This window comes from Tamandua tetradactyla, chromosome 9 (genome assembly GCF_023851605.1).
Source record: "Tamandua tetradactyla isolate mTamTet1 chromosome 9, mTamTet1.pri, whole genome shotgun sequence".
In the NCBI taxonomy this organism is placed as follows: domain Eukaryota; kingdom Metazoa; phylum Chordata; class Mammalia; order Pilosa; family Myrmecophagidae; genus Tamandua; species Tamandua tetradactyla.
Window position 1 is genome coordinate 9,441,023 of NC_135335.1, and position 25,222 is coordinate 9,466,244.

General features: G+C 49.8%; 4 protein-coding genes, 1 long non-coding RNA gene and 2 pseudogenes across 7 annotated transcripts; 3 read left to right on the forward strand and 4 right to left on the reverse strand.

The window, feature by feature from the left end:
- Positions 1-294: 294 nt before the first annotated feature.
- Positions 295-2,216, reverse strand: LOC143645514 (disabled homolog 2 pseudogene; annotated as a pseudogene).
- A 36-nt stretch (positions 2,217-2,252) lies between these two features.
- LOC143645515 (disabled homolog 2 pseudogene) lies at positions 2,253-2,868 on the reverse strand (annotated as a pseudogene).
- Positions 2,869-8,778: 5,910 nt separating this feature from the next.
- Positions 8,779-12,436, reverse strand: LOC143646631 (uncharacterized). The gene is made up of 3 exons (XR_013157555.1): positions 11,779-12,436; positions 11,085-11,268; positions 8,779-10,021 (listed from the first exon to the last, which is right to left on the reverse strand). It is a non-coding gene; the product is annotated as an uncharacterized LOC143646631 (long non-coding RNA).
- Positions 10,469-17,619, forward strand: SYVN1 (synoviolin 1). 2 transcript variants are annotated; one of them, XM_077115758.1, is made up of 16 exons: positions 10,469-10,590; positions 11,437-11,585; positions 11,808-11,900; positions 11,988-12,140; positions 12,284-12,332; positions 12,729-12,832; positions 13,452-13,578; positions 13,680-13,779; positions 13,856-13,921; positions 14,018-14,134; positions 14,228-14,391; positions 14,692-14,820; positions 14,911-15,078; positions 15,158-15,344; positions 16,165-16,316; positions 16,392-17,619. In XM_077115758.1, exons 2-16 carry the CDS (start codon positions 11,454-11,456, stop codon positions 16,496-16,498), a joined length of 1,848 nt encoding a protein of 615 aa, XP_076971873.1. In that variant the 5' UTR covers positions 10,469-10,590; positions 11,437-11,453; the 3' UTR covers positions 16,499-17,619. The 2 variants fall into 2 exon arrangements, with proteins under 2 accessions (XP_076971873.1, XP_076971874.1); XM_077115759.1 differs by having other exon boundaries at positions 14,914-15,078.
- Positions 17,529-20,778, reverse strand: MRPL49 (mitochondrial ribosomal protein L49). The gene is made up of 4 exons (XM_077115763.1): positions 20,645-20,778; positions 19,516-19,663; positions 19,043-19,167; positions 17,529-18,915 (listed from the first exon to the last, which is right to left on the reverse strand). Exons 1-4 carry the CDS (start codon positions 20,720-20,722, stop codon positions 18,769-18,771), a joined length of 498 nt encoding a protein of 165 aa, XP_076971878.1. The 5' UTR covers positions 20,723-20,778; the 3' UTR covers positions 17,529-18,768.
- Positions 20,779-20,854: 76 nt separating this feature from the next.
- Positions 20,855-22,400, forward strand: FAU (FAU ubiquitin like and ribosomal protein S30 fusion). 2 transcript variants are annotated; one of them, XM_077115764.1, is made up of 5 exons: positions 20,855-20,990; positions 21,269-21,351; positions 21,446-21,590; positions 22,003-22,058; positions 22,229-22,400. In XM_077115764.1, the coding sequence occupies exons 2-5, from the start codon at positions 21,277-21,279 to the stop codon at positions 22,352-22,354; spliced, it is 402 nt and encodes a 133-aa protein (XP_076971879.1). In that variant the 5' UTR covers positions 20,855-20,990; positions 21,269-21,276; the 3' UTR covers positions 22,355-22,400. The 2 variants fall into 2 exon arrangements, with proteins under 2 accessions (XP_076971879.1, XP_076971881.1); XM_077115766.1 differs by having other exon boundaries at positions 20,882-21,002.
- A 97-nt stretch (positions 22,401-22,497) lies between these two features.
- On the forward strand, positions 22,498-25,182 carry ZNHIT2 (zinc finger HIT-type containing 2). The gene has a single exon (XM_077115762.1). The coding sequence runs from the start codon at positions 23,965-23,967 to the stop codon at positions 25,141-25,143; it is 1,179 nt and encodes a 392-aa protein (XP_076971877.1). The 5' UTR covers positions 22,498-23,964; the 3' UTR covers positions 25,144-25,182.
- The last annotated feature ends 40 nt before the right edge of the window (positions 25,183-25,222 follow it).

The following is a 25,222-nucleotide window of genomic DNA, read 5'->3' on the forward strand; positions in this document are numbered from 1 at the left end:
GGAACAATGGCAGAGGTTGGGACACATCTGGCTATTAGCTTGGTCCCTGTCTGCTAAAAGAACCAACTTTTTTGTTCCTCTGGATCATCAGGATACCAAGTTCAGAAGTTATGCAAATGGATTTCCAAGAGGATCCTTATATATATATCAGGAGCTTTGGGTTGAGAAGCCACAGGGACTTGTGGAGATGAACTGAAAGAACCTTGGAGAAAGGGTTCTCAAATGCCTTGTAGAAGATCTGGTCACTGGCAGGGCACTTTGGGAGCTGCTGGCTTTGTGATTCATTGATTTTCTTCAACAGTTGTTGGCACCAAAATCATCATGGTCTGTATTATCCAAAGGGATGTCAACTTTGTTGTGAAAATAACTAGAGAAGAATTGAACACCATAAGTACATGGAACCTTGAGTAGGACATTTTGTTGGTTTGTCCAGAGTGATGCCCCGATAAATCCTAGAGTGATCTGAACAGTGAATAAAAAAGTATTTGCAAAGTCCCCTTTGGGGAATGGTGAGAAAGGGGGAAATTCAACTTCCCCAAGTTGAATTCTTGATATTCTCACAAGCAGTGCAGACAACCAAAGCAATAGGCTGAGCCCCCAGTCTTGGGGTTTGTTCATATGAAACTTAACCCCACAAAGGATAGGTCAAGCCTACTTAAAATTAGGCCTAAGAGTCACCCCCAAGAGAACCTCTTCTGTTTCTCAGATTTGGCCTCTCTCCCTCAGCCAACACAACAAGCAACCTCACTGCCCTCCCCCTGTCTACGTGGGACATGACTTCCAGGGGTGTGGACCTTCCTGGCAATGTGGGACAGAAATCCTAGAATGAGCTGAGACTTAGCATCAAGGGATTGAGAAAACCTTCTTGACCAAAAGGGGGAAGAGTGAAATGAGACAAAATAAAGTGTCAATGGCTGAGAGTTTCCAAACAGAGTCGAGAGGTTATCCTGGAGGTTATTCTTACGCATTAAGTAGGTATCACCTTGTTAGTCAAGATGTAATGGAGAGGCTGGAGGGAACTGCCTGAACCTGTGGAGCTGTGTTCCAGTAACCATGTTTCTTGAAGATGATTGTATAATGATATAGCTTTCACAATGTGACTGTGTGATTGTGAAAACCTTGTGTCTGATGCTCCTTTATCTACTGTTTTGACAGACGAGTAAAACATATGGATTAAAAATAAATAATAGGGGGAACAAATGTTAAAATAAATTTAGTAGATTGAAATGCTAGTGAGCAATGAAAGGGAGGGGTAAGGGGTATAGTATGTATGAATTTTTTTCTGTTTTCATTTTATTTCTTTTTCTGAATTGATGCAAATGTTCTAAAAAATGATCATGATGATGAATATGCAACTATGTGATGATACTGTGAATTACTGATTATATATGTAGAAGGGAATGATCATAAGTTAAGAACGTTTGTGCTTGTTGTTTTATATTTTTAAAAAATTAAAAAATTAATTTAAAAAATTAAAAAAATAACTAGAGAAGGCACTGGAAGTCCCAGAGAAAGTCTGCTCTCCCTTCCTTGCAGGTACAGCAGGCGGGTGCTGCAGTTGTAAGTCCTTAAACATTTCTTTCACTTCCTTAACTTCTTTACCCCCCCAGTGGGTCTAAGACAGTGAACACACCACTGGAGACGTCCTGTGCAGCAGCAGTTCTGGGAGGTAGCTGAGGAGAAGCAACCAGGAGAGGAGCACAGGAGAGGTCTGGGTTGACACAGTAGAAGCTGGAAAAATATTGCTCTGAAAAGGATTCCCTAACGAGATTGCTGATGGCCAAGCATTAGCTGCCACCGATGCTAAAGGGCCCCAAACAGCAGGGGCTGGAGGGGAGGCTGAGGCTGCAAAGGGTGAAGGTTGGTTCCAACGTGGAATAGCTGGACTTGTGCCAAAAATGAGCGACTGAACAAATTCTGAAGGTTGCTCAACCAATAGTTCCTGGGTCCATTGAAGGGGACTCATGGAAGACTAAAGATGGCGGGGGGGTCCATGCTCCTGCCTGAGGGGGTGCAACTGGTACACCACCTAGACCCTTAGTGGCCCTACTGGGACAGAAACACTCGTTTTGAAGAGGTCCAGAGGGTTGGTGTGTTGGGTTGTGAGCTGTCCTGTAAGTGACATCTGGCCTGGAAATTCTGAGATGGGAAGAGCAAGGAGCAACCAAGTCACTGGCTGAAGATGTTGGACTACTTGGGTCAGGAGGTGTAGACATGTCCCCCAAAGAAAGCTATCCGGTCAATATCCAATTTCAATTTGTTAGCTTGGTCACCAAGAGTCAGGAGGCTCTCCCATTCTCTGCAGCTCTGGTAGCTTCTTCAGTCTTTTTCTTTTCTTCTTCCTTTTTCTTTACATTGTTGATAACTTGAAAAAGATCTTTAAGATCAGTGGCCGATGTCCCGGCCTGTTGCCCTGTTTTTATGGCAAAAACAAAACAAACAAAAAAAACTGGTGCTGGCTTTCTCCTCCACTTACATAGCAAAATGCTCAGTTGTCTGTCACATCACTGGCAGTGAACGAAATTTTATTCACTGGCTATTCATGTTCTATTACACCAGTTTTCTCATCAATTAATTTTATCCCAGAAAGGGAAATATTGACCCAGAGATTTTGTTTGTGCTGATCTCAAGACCGAGCAGCTGCTGCCATTCCCTTGTTTCATCACGGAATCTTGGCTCACTTTATCCTCTCTTGCATTTGGCACATCATCAGTGCCAATTTGCTTCGTCTTGCATTTCACACCGTCACCATTAAACCTACCCAAGAGATACTCATCTGTCTTTTCAGAGCCTTTCCTCTTTTCCTTCTTCGATGGTGCTTTTGTCAGGCTGACCATTGGTTGTACTTGTCTCTACTTCTTTCGACATGGTAAGAAATCAGGCAGCAAATCCTGGCTCTAGTGGACACTTGGTAATACCAGGTGATTTCTAGCAGAGAAGTCTCAGATGAACATAACCTACAGACACATGCTGGCTAGCATCTCAGCAAGATGAGCATGACTTTCCTGTCTCCAGAGCCTCCAGGCTGCAGCTGTATACAAGTTTTTGCGTGGAAATATGTTTTCCTTTCTCTTGGGTATATAGTTAGACATAGATTTGCTAGGTCACATAGTAACTGTATGTTCAACATTTTCAGAAACTGCCAGACTGTTTTCCAAAGCAACTGCAGCATTTTATATTTCCGCCCTCATTCTCAGTGTTTGAGGGTCCAGTTACCCCAGTTACTGGTGAAAGTTTTCATTTTCTCCAATTTATCTATTTTTTCTCTTGTTACTTGTGATTTTGGGATCAGATCTGAGAAACCACTGGCTTTTCCCGAGGTCACAAAGATTTATGCCTATGTTTTCTTCTAAGACTTTTATAGTTTTAGCTCTTATGTTTAGGTCTTTGATCCATTTTTGTTTTTAATGTGTTTTCCTACATATACGTACTTCTATACTATACATTCAAACGGTGGCAGATATGTGATATGTACCAGTTTGAAAGTACATGTACCCCAGAAAAGCCGTGTTTTATTTCTGATCCAACCTTGTGGGAGCAACTGTTTCTTTTAATCCTGATTCAATACTGTAGGGTAGAAACCTTTGATTAGATCATCTCCATGGAGACGTGATATGCCCAATGTGGGTGTGGTCTTTAGATTAAATGGAGATATGACTCCACCCTTTCCAGGTGGGTCTAAGGGAGTCCTTTAAAAGAGGAAACATTTTGGAGACAGTTTAGAGCAGACAGAGCAGAAATGACAGAGCCAACAGAAGCTTCAGAGCAGAGCTGTCACAGATGCCAACACTTGGAGAACAGAGGCACCGATGTTTAGAGATGCTTGGAGTCCAGCAGACGTCACCACGAGATGTTAAGCAAACCAGAACCTGGAGAGAGCCAAGGGAAGCCAAGAGATGAAAGCCAGCCTTGAGAAGTAAACTGAGGAGCCTCCGCAGGAACAGAGGCTGAAAACAATGGAGCCCAGAAACCAGGGAACAGCAGCTACCAGCCACGTGACTTCCCAGCTGACACAGGTGTTCCTGACCCATCCGCTTTCCTTGAATTAAGCTATCTTTCCCTAGATGCCTCAGTTTGGTCATTTTTATAAGCTTAGAACTGTAAACTAGTAACTTATTATGTTTTCCTTTTTAAAAAGCAGTTCCACTTCTGATTTATCACATTCCGGCAGCTTGAAAACTAAAACATATATCATAGAGAATTTTGTTCACAACCTATTTTTGGTTTTTTTGCTTGTTTATTTGTTTGGATTTGGGGGGAAAGGCGGTGGATGGGCAGGGAATTGAACATGGGTCCTTTGATTCATTTTGAGCCAACTTTGCCTAATACAGTGTGAGGTAGGAGGTGTATCAGTTTCCTTTGACTTTGGTGGCTTAAAACAGAAATTTATTTTCACTTGGTTCTGGAAGCCAGAAGTCTGAAAAAAGTATCTCTGGGCCAAAATCAATGTGTCAGCAGCACTGCACTCCTTCCACAGGTTCTAGCAGAGAATCTGTTCCTTGTCTCTTCCAGCTTCTGTTGGCTGCTGGTATCCCTTGGCTTGCGGCCACATCCCTCCAATTTCTATTTCTGTGGTCACATTGCTTCCTCCTCTTGTGTGTTTCCTTCTGTTCTGTTTATTTTAAATCTCCCTCTGCTTCCTATTTGTGAAGATACTTGTGATTGCATTTAGGGCCCACTCAGATAATCCAAGATAATCCCCCCTTCTCAAAATCTTCAACTTAACCACACCTCAAAGACCCTTTATCCAAATAAGGTAACACAGGTTCCAGGTATTACAACCTGATAATCATTATTCAGCCTGCTACAGGTTCCAACTTCATTATTTTGCATGTGAATATCCAGTCATCCCATCTCCAATTTTTGGAAAAAACCTTCTTTTCCTCATTGAATTTTCTTGGTACCATTGTTAAAAATAAATTGACAGTGAATATAAGGGCTTATTTCTAGACTGTCAATTCTATTTCATTAATGTATATATCTACCCTTATGCCGGGAACACACTGATGATTACTGTAGTTTTGCAGTAAGTTTTGAAATTGGTGTGAGTCTTCCAATTTTGTTCTTTTTTTTCAAGATGATTTTGGCTAGTCTGTGTCTTTTGCGTTTCCATATGCATTTTAGGATTGGCTTGTCTATTTCCTCAAAAAAAAAAAAAAAAGCAGCCGAGATTTTGATAGAAATTGCATTGAATCTATAGATCAATCTGGAAAGTACTGCCATCTTAGCAATATTAAGTCTTCCAATCCGTGAATATGAATACGGAATGTCTTTCTATTTATTTAGATGTTCTTTAATTTCTTTCAACGATATTTTGTAATTTCCAGTAATAAAATAAGTTTTGCACTTGTTTTATTAAACCTATTCCTAAGTAGTTTATTCTTTTTAAAGCTTCGTAGATGGAATTGTTTCTTAATTTCATTTTTTATTTGTTCATTGCTAGAGTATAGAAATACAATTGATTTTTAACATTGTTCTTGTATCTTGTAACCTTGCTGAACTCATTTATTATGCTGCCTTTAAATATATATATTTATTTTTCTGCTTGTGAGAGGAATGCCCACTCTCTGTGAAAATTCCAAACCTTACAGAAATGTATAACATAACTAGTGGATGTATTGGCTTTTGTATTTTGTTGTCTTGTTATTGAGGTACAAGAATTCTTTTATATGTTCTGTAAATGATCTTGCTGTCAGATATAGTCATATTATATTTGATTGCATGTTGCTTTACTGTGCTTCCAAATACTGTGTCGTTATTTTCTGTTTTTTTTTTAATTGAAAGTTTATAGCAACTTTGTCAAGTAAGTCTATTGGCACCACTTTTCCAACAGTATATATTCGTGCTGTGTCCCTGTGTCACATTTTGGCAATTCTTGCAATGTTTCAAACTTTTCACTTTTATCATATCTGCTCTGGTGATCTGTGATCATTGATCCTTGCTATTATTATGCTAATTATTTAGAGGCACCACAAACAGTGCATATATAAGATGGAAAACTTAATGGATAAATGTGTGCGTTGCTGACCAGCCTTTTCCCATCTCTCTCCCTCTCCTCTGGCCTCCCTATTCACCGATATACAATATTGAAATTAGGTCAACTAATAGCCCTACGATGGCCTCTAAGCATTCAAGTGAAAGGAAGAGTAACATACCTGTCACTTTAAATCAAAAGGTAGAAATGATTATGCTCAGTGAGGGAGGCAAGTCAAAAGCTGAGATAGGCCAAATGGTTAACTAAGTTGTGACTGCAAAGCAAAAGTTCTTGAAGGAAATTAAAAGTGCTACTCCAGTGAACACACAAAAGATAAAAAAGCAAAACAGCCTTATTGTTGATAATGGAGAAAGTTTTAGTGGTTTAAACTGAAGATCAAACCAGCCACAAGATTCCCCTTTTATCCAAAGTGTAATTCAGGGCATGGCCCTAACTCTCTTCAATTCTATGAAGGCTGAGAGAAGTGAGGAAACTACAGAAGAAAAGTTTGAAGCTAACAAAATTTGGCTCATGGCCTCTTTTGTTGCTCAGGTGTGGCCTCTCTCTCCAGCCAACACAGCAGGCAATCTCACCACCCTCCCCCTGTCTGCGTGGGACATGACTCCCAGGGGTGTGGACCTTCCTGGCAACGTGGGACAGAAATCATAGAATGAGCTGAGACTCAGCATCAAGGGATTGAGAAAAAACCTAGAACGAGCTGAAACTCAGCATCAAGGAATTAGAGGACCTTCTCGACCAAAAGGGGAAAGCGTGAAATGAGACAAAGTGTCAATGGCTGAGAGATTCCAAAAAGTGTCGAGAGGTTGTCCTGGAGGTTATTCTTATGCATTAAGTAGATATCATCTTGTTATTCAAGATGTAATGGAGAGGCTGGAGAGAACTGCCTGAAAATGTAGAGCTGTGTTCCAGTAGCCATGTTTCTCAAGGAAGATTGTATAATGATATAGCTTTCACAATGTGACTGGGTAATTGTGAAAACCTTGTCTCTGATGCTCCTTTTAGCTACCTTGTCAAGAAACGAGTAGAACATACGGAATAAAAATAAATAATAGGGGGAACAAATGTCAAAATAAATTTAGTTTGAAACGCTAGTGATAAATGGAAGTGAGGGGTAAGGGATATGCTATATTATAATCTTTTTTTTCTGTTATTGTTTTATTTCTTTTTCTGTTGTCTTTTTATTTCTTTTTCTGAATTGATGCAAATGTTCTAAGAAATGATGAAAATGCAACTATGTGATGATATTGAGAATTACTGAATATATATGTAGAACAGAATTATATGTTAATGTTTAATGTTTTTGTTTGTTCTTAATTTTTTTAATTAATAAATAAAAAAAAAAAAGTTGGCTCATGAAGTTTAAGGAAAGAAGCCATCTCCATGAGATAAAAGTGCAAGGTGAAAAGGACCGTGCAATGGTGGTTCAGCGGCAGAATTCTTGCTTCCCATGCCAGAGATCCGGATTTGATTCTCAGTGGTTGCCCATGCAAAAAAAAAAAAAAAAAAGTATTTGCGTGGTGTGATGTGGCTCAGTGGCAGAATTCTTACCTGCCATGCTGGAGACCCAGGTTCGATTCCTGGTGCCTGTCCATGCAAAAAAAATTTTTAAATAAATAAAAATAAAAAGTGCAAGGTGAAGCAGCAAATGCTGATGCAGAAGCTGCAGCCTTCATATGGAAAGAAGATGCCATCTAGGACTTTGATAGTGTAAAGTCCATGACTGGCTTCAAAACTCCAAATGACAAACTGACTTTTTTGTTAGGGGCTAAAGTGGCTGAGGACTTGAAGATGAGGCCAGTGCTCATTTACTATTCCAGAACTCCCAGGCTCTTAAGAATGATGCTATATCAAACTCTGCTTGTGCTGTCTAAGTGGAACAACAAAGCCTGGATGACAGCACAACTGTTTACAGGTGTTTAAGCCCACTGTTGACATCCACTGCTCAGAAGAAAAAAAAAAAAGATTCCTTTCAAAATACAGCTGCTTGTGGTGGGTGAAGGTGGCTCAGTGGCAGAGTTCTTGTCTGCCACGCCGGAGACCCAGGTTCGATTCCCGGTGCCTGCCCATGTTAAAAAAAAAAAAAAGTACAATTGCCCATTGACAATGTACCTGCTCACCCAAGAGCTCTGGGGGCTGGAGAGTTCAATGAGATGAATGTCGTTTTCATGCCTGTTAACACAATAATCAGTCCACAGTCTGTCCAGGAGTCATTTCAACTTTCAAGTCTTATTATTTAAGAAATACATTTCGTAAGGCTATAGCTGCCATAAATAGTGATTCTCTTGATGGATCTGTGCTAAAAATAAATTGAGAAGTTTCTGGAAAGGATTCACCACTTTAGATGCCATTAAGAATATCTCATGATTCATGGCAGGAGGTAAAAATATCAACATTAACAAGAGTTTGGACGAAGCTGATTGCAATCCCCAAGAATGACTTTGTGGGGTTCCAGATTTCAGTGGAAGAAGTAACTGCAGATGTGGTAGAAATAGCAAGAGAACTAGAATTAGAAGAGGAGCCTGGAGATGTGACTAAATTGCTGCAATCTCATGATAAAACTTGAACTTGCTCCTTATGGATAAGCAAAGAAAGTAGTTTCTTGAGATGGAATGTACACCTGGTGAAGATGCTTTGAAATTGTTGAAATGCTCAACAACAAAGGATTTCGAATATTACATCAAGTTAGTTGACAAAGCAGTGGCAGGATTTGAGAAAAATAGACTCCAATTTTGAAAGAAGCTCTGCTATGGGTAAAACGCTATCAAACAGCATTGCATGCTATAAAGAAGTCTTTCATGAAAAGAAGAGCCGATGGATGCAGCTAACTTTATTTTTGTCTTATTTTCCCACAGCCACCCCAATCTTCAGCATCAATAACCAAGCCACACCCTCCACCAGCAAGAAGATCATGATATTCTCAAGGCTCAGATAATGGTTAGCATTTTTTAGCAATAACTATTTTTAAATTAGGGCATGTACACTTTTTTTAGACATGCTATTGCACACTTTAATAGACTACAGTATAGTTTATCAGTCAGCAGTTGAACGGTTAAATTCATCATCTGAACTACAGTGTAGTTTAAAAATAACATATGCACTGGGAAACCCCCCCCCAAAAAAAATGTGTGACTTGCTTTATTACAATATACATTGTGATGGTCTGGAGTTGAACCTGCAACATTCCTGAAATATGCCACTACTCTAGACTTATTGGTTAGACATTTGCATTTCAGAAGGTGGGAGATAAAAGTCAGTTTCTGAAAGCTGACCTTTGGATTTAGTAATTAGAAAGTCATAGATGGCCTTATGGAGAGCCGCTTAGTGGCCAATGACAAGTTGAACCTGTCAGGCCAAGTGAGGTAAACAGCTGGTGGTGACGATGGCTGAGGCCAATAGCGTGGGGACATAAAGGGAGGTAGGAGAGGTCTTATTAAGTCTCTGAATCTCTACTATTCCACGTGTGACAGGGCGCTACCACCACCTAGCTCGTAAGACTTCGGTCATTGATAGTTAAACAAGGTGAGGAGGAAAACGCAAAGCACAAAGTGGCTGCATAAGCTCCATCCTGCAAACTAGTTGGTTGGGTTGGCTGCTACCCACATTTAAAGTGAAAGAGGGCCGTGAGCAGGGGTGCTTGCCCAGGAATGAACAATGCAAGGGTGACAGCAAAAGGGGGACAGGAAGCGGTGAGGGCACGGGGCGTGCAAAACAGTCTTTTTGCATAGAACACTCCTGTCACGAGACCGTCTTCTCCCCAGTCCCTGTCTCACTTGGCTGCCTCCTCTTTCGTGGCGTGGCAAACGTCCCACCAGGCGAGACGGGCGCCACCAGCAACGGTCTGAGTCTTCCGGATTTACCTCGCCAGCTAAGGTAGGACCCGGTCCTAGGCAACACTGCCTTCCGCCCCTAGCAACCGCTCACTAGCGTTTCTCCTCCTATAGGCCAGCAAATGTTCTTCTTCTTATTGGGCCGCGTAATTCCACCTCGACCAATCACTGGTAGCCACGGGGACCCAACTCACATAACCTGGAGGGGGCGGGGAGAAATGTGGGAATTTTATTTTCCGCACCCAGTTCTCCCGGAGAGCATCGTATTTATTAAGCTGTTGTGAATTTCCATAGAAGGAGGCTCTAAAGCATTTTCTTTCCGTTAGATCTTGTAAGATTTGCTCCTTGTCTATTCCCCCTTCCGAGTGGTACGGCCCGCACGGGGCGCTGCCATCTAGCCGCCAGGAGAGCCAGAGTCTTCCGTAGGTTGAGTCCACTCAGCGAGGTAGAGACGATTCCATCTGTGGCTAGTAAACAGGGGACTCTGGGCCTCCGGATTGCCCTGTTACTCTCCGACCACCTTCTGCTCAGCCCCTCCCCGTGGGCATGAACCCCAGATGCGGCGGTGAGAGTACTGCCGCCCGGCGCAGGCTACGGGGACGGGGAGGGCACACTTGGTACGGCCCACGGCGCGCCCCGCGCCCCGCGCCGCCGGAAGTGAGGTGTCTTACCCTTCGAAGTTCCGGTTCGCAGGGGGTGGGGAGTGTTGTTAGCCGGAGCGGCCGCCGCAGACGCGGGGATTGAGCGGGCTCACGGCGCTGGGTCCTGGTGAGTGAGCCGGGGTCGGGCCGGGGCTCTGGTCAGGGTCGGGGCCTGGACCCTCCTCTTGAGGGCTCCGTGGTGTCTGAGCCCCCTCAGCTCCGCCGCCTCCTGTCGGCCTGTCAACTGGCTGTAGACCTCAGGTGCCCGCGCGGCCGCTGTCCCCGAGGCTTGGCCCTGCCTTCGACTCCTTGGCAGCTCCCCGCACTCACAGGTGCGCGGCCGCAAGGACGACCGAGCCCAGCCACTGTACCCTGCCCACTGGCCGTTTCTCCCATGCCCCTAGTTGATACTTCCCCGGGGGTTGGGGACGCTAGGGTTCCAGGCTGACGTATCCCGACCGCTCCCGTGGGGCGCGTGTCCACCCAGCCCACCCTGGCAGAGCTGTCAGCGGCGCTGCCCCTTGTTCCGGCTGCGCCCCCTTCGCGCCTAGGCTTCCCAGTGTCTGGCCGCGCAGTCCCGCCTCTGAAGCAGGTTTCTGCTTTTGCCACCCACCACAGTACCTTCCTTTGAGGGCCAGCAGTTGCTCTTTCCTTCTTCACATCTGCTTTTGCTCATGGCCTCCCTTAAGGAGGCGGCTTGGCAGGCGGAGTGGAAAAGAACCTTCGATTTGAAGCAAGACTGATCCAGGTTCCGGGCCTTGCTTTAGTTATGATCACTTCATATGTTGAGTCTCAGTTTTCTTATCTGTGAAATGGGAAAGTATATACTCTTGATCTGGATGACTGTGAGAGTGAAATGAGGTTTTTTGTTTTTCTTTCTATTTATTGACGCTATCTGTCAGACACTGTGCTAGATTTGCACAGTTCGGGTATGGCAGAAATGATCCCCTCCCCCCCCTTTTTCCCCATGCAGGTCTTTGGGCCAGGGCAATGTTTCGCACGGCAGTGATGATGGCTGCCAGCCTGGCGCTGACTGGGGCCGTCGTGGCTCATGCCTACTACCTCAAGCACCAGTTCTACCCCACTGTGGTGTACTTGACCAAGTCCAGCCCCAGCATGGCAGTGAGTTTAGGGCTCAGGGAGGAGGGAGGTACTCCTTGGGAGGGAAGGAGGAGTCTGCCAGGGACAGGGGTGGGGCTAGAGGTCAGGTAGGTAGGGAGGAGGGAAAGCAGCCTGCAGCTGCCTCACTTTGAATCAAAGTGTGTGAAGAGGTTCCTATATAATGAGACCAAGACAGAAGAAAGCAGAAAATGACCTCAAGCCATAGCTTCTCCCCACTTCTAGGTCTTATACATCCAAGCCTTCGTCCTTGTCTTCCTCTTGGGCAAGGTGATGGGCAAGGTGTTCTTCGGGCAGCTGAGGGCAGCAGAGATGGAGGTAAGATGGTGGTGGCCCCAAAGGTAAGGGCAGGGAGCTGGGAAAGCAGAAAGTCTGGGTTCCACAACATTTCTGCCCAATCCCCAGCACCTCCTAGAGCGTTCCTGGTATGCTGTCACTGAGACTTGTCTGGCCTTCACTGTTTTTCGGGATGACTTCAGCCCCCGTTTTGTTGCGCTCTTTACTCTCCTTCTCTTCCTCAAGTGTTTCCACTGGCTGGCTGAGGACCGTGTGGACTTTGTGAGTTGGGTCAGGGAGTTCTCTAGAGCTGATAGAAGCCAAAAAGTGGGTAATGAGCAGGCTTGTGGAGGAGTGAGGGCTGGGTTGGGGATGTGGGGGAAACCCCAGCTTCCCTGATAGGCTTCGTTTCTCCTCTACCTCAGATGGAGCGCAGCCCCAACATCTCTTGGCTCTTTCACTGCCGCATTGTCTGTGAGTGAGACTTAAGGAGAGTGAGGGGAGGGAAATGGGGAGAAGAGAGGTCCATGGAGGATTGGATCATGAAAAGTCACTTGCTTTGGGCCTGTACCCCGAGCCCAGGCCACAGCTGTACAGGAAAGATAATTTAGGAAGTTAATTTGCATTGTCTCTCTGCTCTGTTCCACTCCAGAGCTTCTCAACTGCCTAGGCTCTCATCTCTGCTTGCTCATTTGGAGCTTGAGCTGCCCCAATGTCTCCCCAGGCAGAACTGGTGTTCCCAAAGGGCTGGATTTGGTGATGTGCCCATCTGACTACGCAGATGGGTGGGGGCTGTCCTAGAGTATAGGAAATGGCTGTCAGGCCCTGGGCTGACCCCACACCCCCCACCATTTTGGGGGGTCCCCACAGCCCTCATGTTCCTCCTGGGTATCCTGGACTTCCTCTTCGTCAGCCATGCCTATCACAGCATCCTGACCCGTGGGGCCTCTGTGCAGCTGGTGTTTGGCTTTGAGGTAAAACTGGCCTGGGAGGTTGGGGGCAAGCCTGTGGTGGCCCTGTATGTGCCTTGAATAACCCTGTAAACCCTTAGCACCTGCTCTGTGGCCAGCCCCCATACTGGCCACCAAGGAACAGAGATCAATCAGACACAGCCCCTGTCCTCCACGTGCTTACTCCTAGGTGACTGGGGAAGGCACAAGAGGCATTGAGGACAGAGACGGGAGCCCTGACCCTTGGTGCTCAGGGAAGGCTTCCTGGAGAGTGATGATGACTGTTGATGGACAGGAGGGAATTAGCTTCATGGACAAGTCGGGGTAGGGGGGCATCCCCCTGGCAGAGGGAGAGTGTGTTCGATGACAGTAGCTGCCTCAGTGGAGTGCTTACTGCATGCCAGGCCCTGTGCTGAGTACTTGACCTACATCCCTCTTAATGAGCAAAGCAATCTTGCATAAGGGAACAGCTCTGTCATTTTATAGACAAACAGGATCAGAGAGGGTCAGTGAGTTGCCTGAAGTTACACTAGCTGGTCTGGCTGTTTTCAGAGCAGCCTGTGCTCAGGCCTGGAGGTAGCAGACTACTGCTGGTGCAGTCAGGGAGCCACATGCTTATGCCCCCTTCTCCCCTCCCCCGCAGTACGCCATCCTGATGACCATGGTTCTTACCATCTTCATCAAGTACGTGCTGCACTCTGTGGACCTCCAGAGCGAGAACCCCTGGGACAACAAGGCCGTGTACATGCTCTACACGGAGCTCTTCACAGGTGAGGAGCCCACACCTGCACCTGCACCTGCACCAGCGTCGCTGGCTCTTCTTCCCTGGGCCCGTAACCTGCTGCTCTCTGCATCCCACTGCCCCCGCCAGGCTTCATCAAGGTCCTGCTGTACATGGCCTTCATGACCATCATGATCAAGGTGCACACCTTCCCTCTGTTTGCCATCCGACCCATGTACCTGGCCATGAGGTGAGCCCAGCCCTGTCCTCCCATCCGCTGACCCTTCCCTGACTCCTCCTAACTTCCACACAAACTGTCCTTTTAGGCAGTTCAAGAAAGCTGTGACGGATGCCATCATGTCTCGCCGAGCCATCCGCAACATGAACACACTGTGAGTGAACTTTGTCCAGCTGCTACCCCAAGCTCTGTCCTGGGTACCCCTGCCTCCAGCTCTGGTCCTGACACATCCTCGGCCTATTCTGACCAGGTATCCAGATGCCACCCCAGAGGAACTCCAGGCAATGGACAATGTCTGCATCATCTGTCGAGAAGAGATGGTCACTGGAGCCAAGAGACTCCCCTGTAACCACATTTTCCACACCAGGTGGGAAGATGCAGGGAGCCCACCCAGCAGGGACAGGCCCCAGGAGGCAAGCCTCTCAGAACCTGCTCACCATTGCCTGGTTTTGGCTCCTAGTTGCCTACGCTCCTGGTTCCAGCGGCAGCAGACCTGCCCTACCTGCCGTATGGATGTTCTTCGGGCATCTCTGCCAGTTCAGTCACCTCCACCCCCTGAGCCTGCAGACCAGGGCCCACCACCTGCTCCCCATCCCCCACAACTCCTGCCCCAGCCCCCCAACTGTGAGTGTCTCCCTTGTGTTTTGTTTTTTTTTTTGCCACTTTCCCTGGGCTTGGGTGTGGGAGATACTGAAGTGAATTGAATGCAGTCCCTGCCCTCTGGAGGTTCAGTCTAGACTGGGGAGTGGGGATGTCAACTGGTGAAAGAGATGACTGCAATGCTGCTTTATCAGTGCTGAGGTGGTGGTAATCTCAGGGGCCTGTGGGAGCAGAGAACAGAGTTCTCAACAACCTAGAATGCTGCTTGGAATTTGAGTCTATTTCAGTTTGACCCTTTTCTCACTTCCTCTCTACCCTCTGCAGTTCCGCAGGGCCTGCTGCCTCCCTTTCCTCCAGGCATGTTCCCGCTGTGGCCCCCCATGGGCCCCTTTCCACCTGTTCCACCTCCCCCCAGCTCAGGAGAGGCTGTGGCCCCTCCATCCACCAGTGCAGGTGAGTTGGGTACTGCAGCAGCTGGAGGGATGGTGCATGAAATCAGAGGCCTGGCACCACTCAAAGACTTGTCTTGTTCCTGCTCTTCAGCAGCTCCTTCACGGCCCGGTGGAGCATCCACAACCACAGCTGCTGGCACCACTGCTGCTGCCACCTCTGTGCTGGCACCTGGCTCTGCCCCTACCCCAGAGGCTGGCCCCAGCCCTGGCTTCCCCTTTCCTCCTCCCTGGATGGGCATGCCCCTGCCTCCACCCTTTGGTAAGTCAGGCCACTCCCAGGACTGTTCTGGTTCGGGGAGGGGTGGTGTCAGGCCCAGGCTGAGCCTCTTCCCCTCCAGGCTTCCCCCCAATGCCCGTGCCCCCTGCGGGCTTTGCCGGGCTGACTCCCGAGGAACTACGCGCTCTGGAGGGCCACGAGCGGCAGCACCTGGAGGCGCGGCTGCAGAGCCTGCGCAACATCCACACGCTGCTGGACGCCGCCATGCTGCAGATCAACCAGTACCTCACCGTGCTCGCCTCCTTGGGGTGCGTCAGCCCAGGGGAACTGGGGAGTCAGAGGGGTGTAGCTGCCAAGAGAAGGTCCCCAGATGTGGCTCTTGGCCTGTGTCTCCTCTGGCACCCTACGACACCTGTTGATGCCGGCCATCTCTCTGTGGCCGAATCCAGGGTCTTGGGTTTCTTAGTGACTCTCTGCTCTTTGCTCCTCCCAACTCCAGAAATCACATCTGGATGAAAGCAAGCAGGAGTGCTATTTATTAGAGAGCCGACCCTGCATCTTATTTCTTTATATTTTTCTAAAAAATGATTCATGATTCTTAGGGCTTTAAGCAACTTCCTGATATATGGTAACACTGTGACTGGGGAGTTTTTAGCTCTGAAATGAGATGGCAAATAGTAGAAAGTCACTTGGAGCCAGCTTGGCCAGAGTTGAAGTCCTGGTCCCCTCGCTCAGTTGTTCTGTGGCTTCCATTTTCTTACTTGGAAAGAAGGTTGTAGTTCTTCTTTGCAGGCAGCATGCGTGCACAGTGCCTGGCACCCAGTAGGCCTGGAGTGGAGCTTGTGGCTGAGGTTTGGGCACTGGTTCTCAAATTTATTCAGTGGACTACATATGAGTGGTACTTACTCAGTCCAGCCCAGGGAGGAGCTGCAGGGTAAAAGTGAGTTGCCCGCAAATGGTTTCTATCCTATAGTTATAATCCCAGGGCCCATGAATGTGTGGCCCCATCCCAGAATTCATTCAGCAAATGGTCACCATGTTTGCTAGTCATAGACTAGGAGAGCCAGCTTGGCCTGGTCCAGCCCAGGATGCCAAGGCAGGGCCCACCTTTTGTCCCTTCTCTCCTAGCCCCTCCCGGCCCACAACTTCAGGCAGCCCTACCGAGGAGACTTCCCCTACAGTTGTTGCTGCTGCTTCTTCCACTGGCATTCCCAGCTCCGAGGCCTCTACCCCATCCCCAGAAGCCTCCCCACCAGCCCCTGAACCTGAAAACCCTCCAGGTAGGTGTGGTCAGCCCATAGTGGGGTGGGGCTGGGAACTTTTTTGGGCCCTACCCTTGACCTTTCTGTCCCCAGCTCCTGAGTCAGTGGGCACTGAGGAGCTTTCTGAGGATGGGGAGCCTGATGCAGCAGAGCTTCGCCGCCGCCGCCTGCAGAAATTGGAGTCCCCTGTTGCCCACTGACACTGCCCTAGTCCCAGCCCCTGCCCCCACTCTTGAGCAGCCCTCACTAGAACAAGTCCTGCCACCAAGTGCCAGCTCCCTCTGCCTGCACCAGGGAGTAGTAAGCCCTCTCTGAGAAAGAGGAGGCAGCATTTCCTAGGTGACGTGGAAAAAGGCCCGAGTCTCCATAGATTCCAGACCGTATAGTCCCAGTCTGCCGTGGGGGTCTTGGGTCACTTCTGGCCTTCTTCCAACTCTTCAGCCCTGTGCTCTGCAGGGGCCTGGCTAGGCCAGTGAAGACAGAAAGGCTCGGCCTCTGAGATGCCCTCTGCTCCTCCACCCTGGAGAAGGGGCAGCCCCTCCAAGCTCTACTTGTGTGTGTGGAGTTGCTGCAGTGCCGAACAGTATTAGCTCCCATTCCTAAGTGTGGACTCCAGAGGGGCTGGAGCAGACCAGGACCTCACTCCCTGCCCACCAGCAAAGAGTGGTACCGATTTCCCTTTCTTACCCTGATCTCCCCAGAAGCCCCTTGTGGTGGTGGCTGTGCCCCCTATGCCCTGTGGCATTTCCATGTCTTACTGGCAACCACAAACTCAGGGAAAGGAGTGCCTGGTGGGGGCGGGCAAGCGGGCAGCAGTGAGGGACCCTGCCCCGCCCCTCCCCCAAGGCCCCTCTCCCCCTGCAGCTTCTCACATGAGACTGCGCCGCCTCACCCAGCAGCCACTGCCCGGCCTCATTGTAGGCTGAGCACCAGTGTGTCTGCTTCGGAACCACTGCAAACCCCGAATCTGAGGAAGGCCACCTCTCAACTTGCAGAGCTTTTCCCGAGCCTACAAGAATTGGAATTACTTCCTTTCTAGTGTCTTTTGGCTTAAATTTTGTCTTTTGAATTTGAATGCTTGACCCCAAGAAAGAACAGCAGGAGTACCAGACTCCTGGTCTTTTCAGTTCAGAAAGGGCAGTGGGCCAGGCAGGGACCATGGGAGCCAACGCCTGCCTGCCCCCACCTTTTTTCCCTTTGGTTTTGCGTTACAAGAGTGGCTGGAGACAGTTTCAGATGATTATTTAATTTGTAAATATTGTACAAATTTTAATAGCTTAAATTGTATATACGGCCAAATAAAAACTTGCATTAACTAACAGTTGGTGGGGCTTGTAAGGTCAGTGTGTCAGGCTCCTTTTCCTTGTCAAGGCTGTAGACTAGAGAGTGGCCTAGAGCTCCCAGGAGTGAAGGTTTTCACCACAGGCCAGCACTGTCCTCTGGTAGTGCTGAATTAGTGAACTATTAGGAAGACACTGAGCTCTGGAGAGGTCAAGTACCTTGCCTTAGGTCAGAGACATAGTGCAGCCAGGATCTAAATATTAAACTGTCTTAGCCAGTCTGGTGGTGAGGTCAGATCTGATGAGGCAGAAGAGAGGACTTAGGTCTTTCGCCCCTGAGACTCCAAGGAAGGGGACTTGCCATGAAATGGGAAGACCAGACAAGAGTCAGCATCTTCCTGCCTGCAAACTCCCTGATCAGCCTTAAAACCAGGTCACTAGGCTGAGGAGGATGGCCTTGTATTGGGCACCCCCTCGTGGGCACACCAACAAAAGCAAATCATTTAATTTCTTGGAGCTTCCATTTTCAGGATTGTGGAAAGCCAGTCAAACCTAATTCTGGTTTGGAAGGGACAGGAACTCCAGCTAGGCCCTCCAACTCTCCATCAGGTACAGAGAGCTCAGGGATTGAGGCTGTGCCCAGCCCTGTGAAGACCTGCAGGACCCAGGCCTGAGTCATCTGTTGTAGCTTCCAACTAAGCCAACTGTGACCTAGAGCAGGGGCTAGGGAATGTGAGTAGCAGGCAGCTCAGGAGGGCCAGAGAGCCAAGGAAGAGATGTGCCTGATGGATCTGCCCCGTGCTACCCTCCCCTAAACTGGGTTGGGCTATGGCTTCCACCAGAATAGCAGTCAGCACCCCCAGGATTGGAATAGCAGAGTCTACGGAGCTCAGTGAGGGGAAAGTGAAAGCGGGGTACAGCAAGTAATGCCCCCCACTAGCTTGGCTATTCCTGGTGGGTATCTAATGTAGATATCCCTCACCCACTGCTGACAGCCGTGCAGAGTCCCGTTTCTTCCTTTATGCAGACAAGGCCTGACTCAGGCCCTTTATCCTTCACCCTACCCTGTCCAAGCCCTTAGCCCTGCTCTCTAAGCAGCTCCTGTTCCTTGGTTCCAATACCCACCTCCCATCCCCAAGGCCTCCAATCTGGGAGGGATGCTGTCACAATCCAGGGCGCTCGGCAGGGCCTCAGAAGCCCTTCTCCAGGAGCCAGGCCTTGAGCTGCTGGTCAACGTACCCCTTGACCCGCAGGGTACCTGTCACTTCGCTGACCTGGGTGACAGGTGTCTTCCCCAGCAGTGGGCTCAGAAAATCCTCCACATCCTTCTGCAGGGCCTGGGGGAAGATGATTAACAGGCCTAGCCAGGAGCCCCTCTCTAGAGGACAGGGAAAGCAGGTCGGGACTCCCACTCCCTCAGCCCTGAAAGTGTCAGGACGGATCCTGACCCACTCACCCACTTACCCAAATGTCCCCCTCCACCTTCCTGATCACTGTCATCTGACGGTTGCCATGTGTGATGTCCCTGTAGACAGGAATGTTGTGCATCCGAGAGCGCCGCACAAAATAGGGCAGGTTGGGTGGAGGGTCTGTGACATGACAGGAAGGCACAGTAAGCCAACTCTTTCCAGGCCTCATTCCCACTTAGCTAAGGGCCCGTCCCCTTGCAGAGTCTGCAGAGGGTCAACAACCCTGGGCAATATCACCTTCAGATTCCAGGACAGGGGGCTCCCCTTTCCCTAAGTTTAGGGTCACGGGACTAGCGTGTTCACCCCGTTACCCCAAGCCCCAACAGAAAGGCCTGGCATTGAGTAAGTGCTCAAGAAACATTAATGGAATAAAGAAATGAAATCAAGGCCAGGGCCTCCCTGGGAGTTTGGGTCACGCTCTGGGTCCAATTTTTGCCCTTCTCAAGCCATCCCTATCACCCAGCTCACCTTGAGGGGGCTGCCAGCCACTGGGGGTGAGCTGTTCATGCTTCGGAGGCTTTGGAATGCTGGTGGGGGGTATAAGACGCTCCACAAACTGGTATTCATGCACAGACTCCACGAAGCTGGGGTATTCAGGAGGCCCCTGGGTCTGGCTCTGAGAAAGAAAAAAAATCAATTAGCCCACTGACCACTGACCCACCCACCCAAAACAGGATGGGTACACAATACAATAAGTAGATTCTACTTAATTATAGGCAGAGAAAATGGATTAAATAAAAGGCTGCAGGTAGGGAAAACACCAGATTTCAACTAGTGAGGGAGCAGGGTACAGGTAGGACTGGCAGAAGGGCCCTGCGTCTCAGGATTTCTGTGGGACTCAATGAGAATAGGCATATACATCTGAAAGGCCGAGCTGCTTCTTCCATAAATCTGACCAATGGTCACTTCTCAGTATTTTAAAGTTTCCTTTAGACATTCTATTTAATTCTAATTCTGGGCTAGGCACTTTCAGCATTCATACAATAGGACCCCCTACCTGGACAGTTTTAGGCCCACAGAGACATTGCGAGGCATCATGTTAAGTGCATTGTGCACTGATTCTACTTAATTATTAGAACGCGACAAGTCAGATATTTTACTATTCTCTTTACACCCAAAAAAGAGTAAGACACTAAGAAAATAATAATCTACCTAAAGTCACACTCCAGAAAACGTCCTGCTCTCCTTCCAGCCTAAAGATCCTTCTTGTAGACAATTCTCCCAACAGATACCTCGGAGTCTTGACAGGCCCAGGATTTACAAGAAGAGCAAGGAAGCAGGATGAAGCGGCCTACGTAACCAGGAGCCCTGGGTTCCCAGGAGTGTCGCCAAAGGGTCGGCCCCTACCCGGTGAAAAGGTTCCCTCTTCGAAAAATTGGGCAGCGAGAGTCGATGTACTACTCCTCCTAGTTCTGGCTCATCAGGATTCCCTCCCACCAGGTTCTAACTTCCACACGCCCGAAGCCGCGCTCCCGGTCTGCCTCCTTCCCTCTTGTTCTTGTACTACGCTCCAGCCAAGTGCCTCCGATGAGACTCGGGTTCCAAGGCTACAATAAATAACAGCTCATCCCTCAACCCCAAGCTCGGCCGCTCTCACCAGGTGCCGTATCCCGCGGCCCGGCTGGACACAGGTTCTCCAACCCCACACAGTAGCTCGAAACATGGACGCTGCCATCTTGACCTGCCCCCTACGTTAGCCTTCCGCGCATGCGCCCACCTGAGCCCGCCCCCCCCCTCCTGCGCGCGCGCCAATGATTGGAAGAACGCCTGCGCGGAGCGTAAAGAGGCGGGGCCAGGAAGGCCGTAAACAGTACAAATTGGGGCCGGCGCAGTCGCTCAGCAGTGACGTTGCATTCAGCAGGCGGTGAGGTCGAGTGCACACTCGTTGCTTTCTCTTTCTCGACTCCATCTTCGGCGTAGCGGCGGTAGCAACCGCGGTTCAGGTAAGACTTGAGGTATGACTGGATCTAGAGGGCTGATGGCGGATTAGTCATGAGGTCAGAGGGCGTAAGAGAAATGGAGGAAGAAGGGCTACTCTGTGCGCCTAGCTCTGTTTCAAAACCCCCCCACGTCCAACCTCCCTGGCAGGCCCGAACTCCCCACGTGAGACTCCGCGACTGCCTACCTCCATCCCTGCGCGATTCTCTCCGGCCCGCCACCCATTACCGACCCCTCTTTCCCCCTGAACATTGTCTCGCTCAAACTTTCCTTTTGTCTTCAGTCGCCAACATGCAGCTCTTCGTCCGCGCCCAGGAACTACACACCCTCGAGGTGACCGGCCAGGAGACGGTCGCCCAGATCAAGGTAAGGCTGCGTGGTGTTCCCTGGGCTCCATTCCTTTGTGCCATTCCCCTTCACTCTCTGCGGGAACGCTTAGGAATCGCATTTTTCTATGTAGGCTCAAGTAGCGTCCCGGGAAGGCATCGCCCCGGAAGATCAAGTCGTGCTCCTGGCAGGCACGCCCCTGGAGGATGAGGCCACACTGGGCCAGTGTGGGGTGGAGGCTCTGACCACTCTGGAAGTAGCCGGTCGTATGCTTGGAGGTGAGTGGGGGAGGAGCGTTCTTTGAACTGCCTGTAAGTTCTCACCGGGTGTGGAGTGGATAGTCAGGGAAGTGTACTGTCATTTCTGCGATAACACAGATAGTGCTAATCAAGTACCCTCGGTCTAGAGTGATTCTTCTCTGCCTCTCAGGTGGAACCTTTGAGGGATTCAGGGGAGATTGAGCCATAGTATAGTTTTATAAGTCAGGGGCTGGAAAATCTGAGGTGACACCCCAAAGTATGTCAGACCAGCACATTCTTGCTTAAAGGGCAAACCAATCTCTCCTGTTTTGTTCTCATTCCCTATTGGGCCCAGCTTGACATTAAAAGTTTAAGTTGAGGAAGGAGGGATTTTGCTGGATGGGGCATTTTGGCTCCTCTAACTGCTTGCTGTTCTCTTTTCTCACCGTAGGTAAAGTCCATGGTTCCCTGGCCCGTGCTGGGAAAGTGAGAGGTCAGACTCCCAAGGTAAGTGAGGGTATGAGTGGTGATGTTTGGACTATATTTTCTATAACCGTAAGCTGGGACCCTTGGCTCTTGTCCTGATTGCCATCTTCCTCTCAGGGGCTGAACCTGAGGAAAGGGATAAAAGGTTTGAACACGTTGGTCAGGCTCTGATTAACCCTCCCTTTTCCCAGGTGGCCAAACAGGAGAAGAAAAAGAAGAAGACTGGCCGGGCCAAGCGGCGCATGCAGTACAACCGGCGTTTTGTCAACGTTGTGCCCACCTTTGGCAAGAAGAAAGGCCCCAATGCCAATTCTTAAGTCCTGTGTAGTCCTGGCTTTGTCTAATAAAGCCACTTTGCCCATATGTCATTGCTTTGTCTTTATTTTGCAAGGTCTGGAGGCAGGGAGCAGTGGAAATACGGCCTTTAGGGCTGGTGGTGCATCCCCCACCACAGGAGAACAGTGAGGTTTGTTTTGTTATTGGCAACGTCAAATTAGGAAAAGGCAGAAGCCCTTGGTCTGGGGAGAAGAAATGGTAAAATGCCAGCCCTTCAGATGTAGAGTTGGGGGCCTCTAGGTCCCAAATAACTTCATAATTCTATCCCCGGGTTCTGACTTAAAATTTTAACAGAGAACGTAGCAGGAATCATCGTGGAAGGATTTGTTATGGAGTCTGTAATGGAAGGGAGGGAAGGGTTCAAATAGAAGATAAATTAGGAAATACACATTTGGTCCTTCTCTAAACTTAGGGCCAGTTGTAGGCTTCATGGAGTCCAGGACAGGAACTTAGCCTGCCTCAGTTTGGAAAGCTTCAGTGTCGGTTGGCTAACCTTGCTAACCTAATCGTAGCCATCTTTAGTTAGGTGATTGTTTCCGTGTTCCTGGATGTGGAACTCCTCTGGGGCTGTTCAAGTTTTCCTCCTTCCAACATATTCATATCAGAGGCAACAGGGATACAAATAAATAGCTTTGAAAGTTTTCGAATCTGAATCAAATCTTGGCATGGAAATATATGATCAAAATTAATTACAAGGTATTTTGGAGGCAGAACTGGCAGGACATGGGATTGGATGTGGGATGAGGGGGAAGAAAGAACCAGGGCTTACGGGGGTGCCATGGAGTAAGTCTTCACAGCCATAAGATGGTTTGCATCTCATAACATGCCCCACTCTCTCACAGACTGTAAACTCCGTCAGGACAGGGTCCTTATCTCTCTTGGCTCCCAGTAAGGAGTCCTCACTTAAAGCTTTTGCTGAGCAGCTAGGCAAGGGATGGCAAGATGACAGAAGAGATGAGTTTGGAAGAAAAAAATCAAACGAGCTCAGGTGTTAAATGATGCTTTCTGCCGATGCGGGGAGGTGCCCCCCAGCCCACACACTCAAGCTGGGCTAAGTAACCCCATTATGAGCTTTCTCCCACTAGAATTGCCCCTTGTCTGTATTCCTTAGGGGAATAGCCGCTGCTCCAGCTCAGGGACGCAGTTCACCTTCATCTCCCATAAGCCTTGCACAAGTTATGTCCCAGAGTAGGTTCTGAGGATTGATTTCAGCCTCAGCGCTTTACATATTGGAAATGCAGCTTTTTTCTTTAGGCAGTCAGCCACGTTTTGGCGCAACCACTAAGGGGCGAGCCGGCACGGGTGGACAACCCTCCGACTCCTGACCTGCTATCGGTCTCTGTTACGTCACCGCGTGGGGCGGGGCTCGCCAGGGGCCGCCCAAGCGCTACTCGGGAGAGAGGTGGAGCCTGGACCCCGAGTGTGGACGGGAATAGCCGAGAGTGCTCGGGAGGGCTTAGCGAGAAAGCGCCCCGCCTCTCCGCAAGGAGGCGGAAGTCACCGAAGAAGCGCCGGAAGCAATCGAAGAGGAGCCGGAAGTCCCCTAGCATCGCCCGTGAACGGTCGCAGTTGGTTATCAGAGGCAATTGTCATGGATCCCGTCGCGCCCTGCGCCTTCTGCCCGGTCGCAGAGGCCCGGCCAGCGTGCTATACCTGCCCACGCTGTAATGTGCCCTACTGCTCGCTGCGCTGCTACAGGGCGCATGGCAGCTGCGCCGAAGACTTCTACCGCGACCAGGTGTTGGGCGAGCTCCGCGGCCGCACCGCCTCGCCCAGCCGCCTGGCAAGCGCCTTACGCCGGCTGCGTCAGCAACGCGAGACCGAGGATGATCCCGAGGAAGCAGGCCTCAGCGCAGGCCCGCCTCCCGGCGGCCTCTCCGGACTCTGGGAGCAGCTGGCTCCGGCCGAGAAAGCGGCCTTTGAACGGCTGCTGAGCCGCGGCGAGGCCGGGAGACTGCTGCCTCCATGGCAGCCGTGGTGGTGGGGCCGCGGGGCCGGGCCGCGGCTTTTAGAAGAAGTGGATGACACCCGGGGCAATCACGCCGTGGAGGTGGAGCGTGCGCCCGCAAGGACCCCACCGCCACCGGCGGAAGAGGTTCCTGGAGACGCCCCAGGGGTCGACGCGCCCGCCGTGCCCATCCGCATCCCCGCGCTGGCCAGCCTGAGCCGCGGACCGGCTTCGCCCCTCGTGCGCTTCCAGCTACCCAACGTGCTGTTCGCCTACGCGCACGCTCTTGCCCTGTATCACGGCGGTGATGATGCTCTCCTCTCCGACTATTGTGCCACGCTGCTCGGCGTTTCCGGGGCTCTGGGCTCCCAGCAAGTTTTCTCCTCCGCCGAAGAAGCCCTGCTGGCTGCCGTCCACGTGCTGGAGGCAGGCGAACACTCGCCCGGGCCCCTGGGCACCCGGGGTGCCATGCACGAGACCTCCCGCATCCTCCTGGGCGAGGGCCGGGCCAACCAGAAAGGCTACACGCTAGCAGCCCTGGGACACTTGGCGCAGACTTTGGGCAGGGCCCGGAAACGGGCCGTGGCTGCGGAGGAGCGAGATCGCCTCTACCGGGCCCGGAAGAAGTGCCAGTTCCTTCTGGCTTGGACCAACGAAAATGAGGCGGCCCTCACCCCCTTGGCTATAGACTGCGCTAGAGCATACCGAGCCCATGCCGTGGCCGCCGAGGAGGTGGCAGCCCTCACTGGGGAGCTGGAACAGCTCTGGGGAGGCCCCGTGCCCCCCGCTCCCAGGACTCTCATCGAGGAGCTCCCAGGTTGAACTGTGGAGGCTTTGTTATGAATAAAGCTCTGACTGGTCTGCCTCTTGGCAGTGCCCATCTCTTAGTGCCAGCTATTGC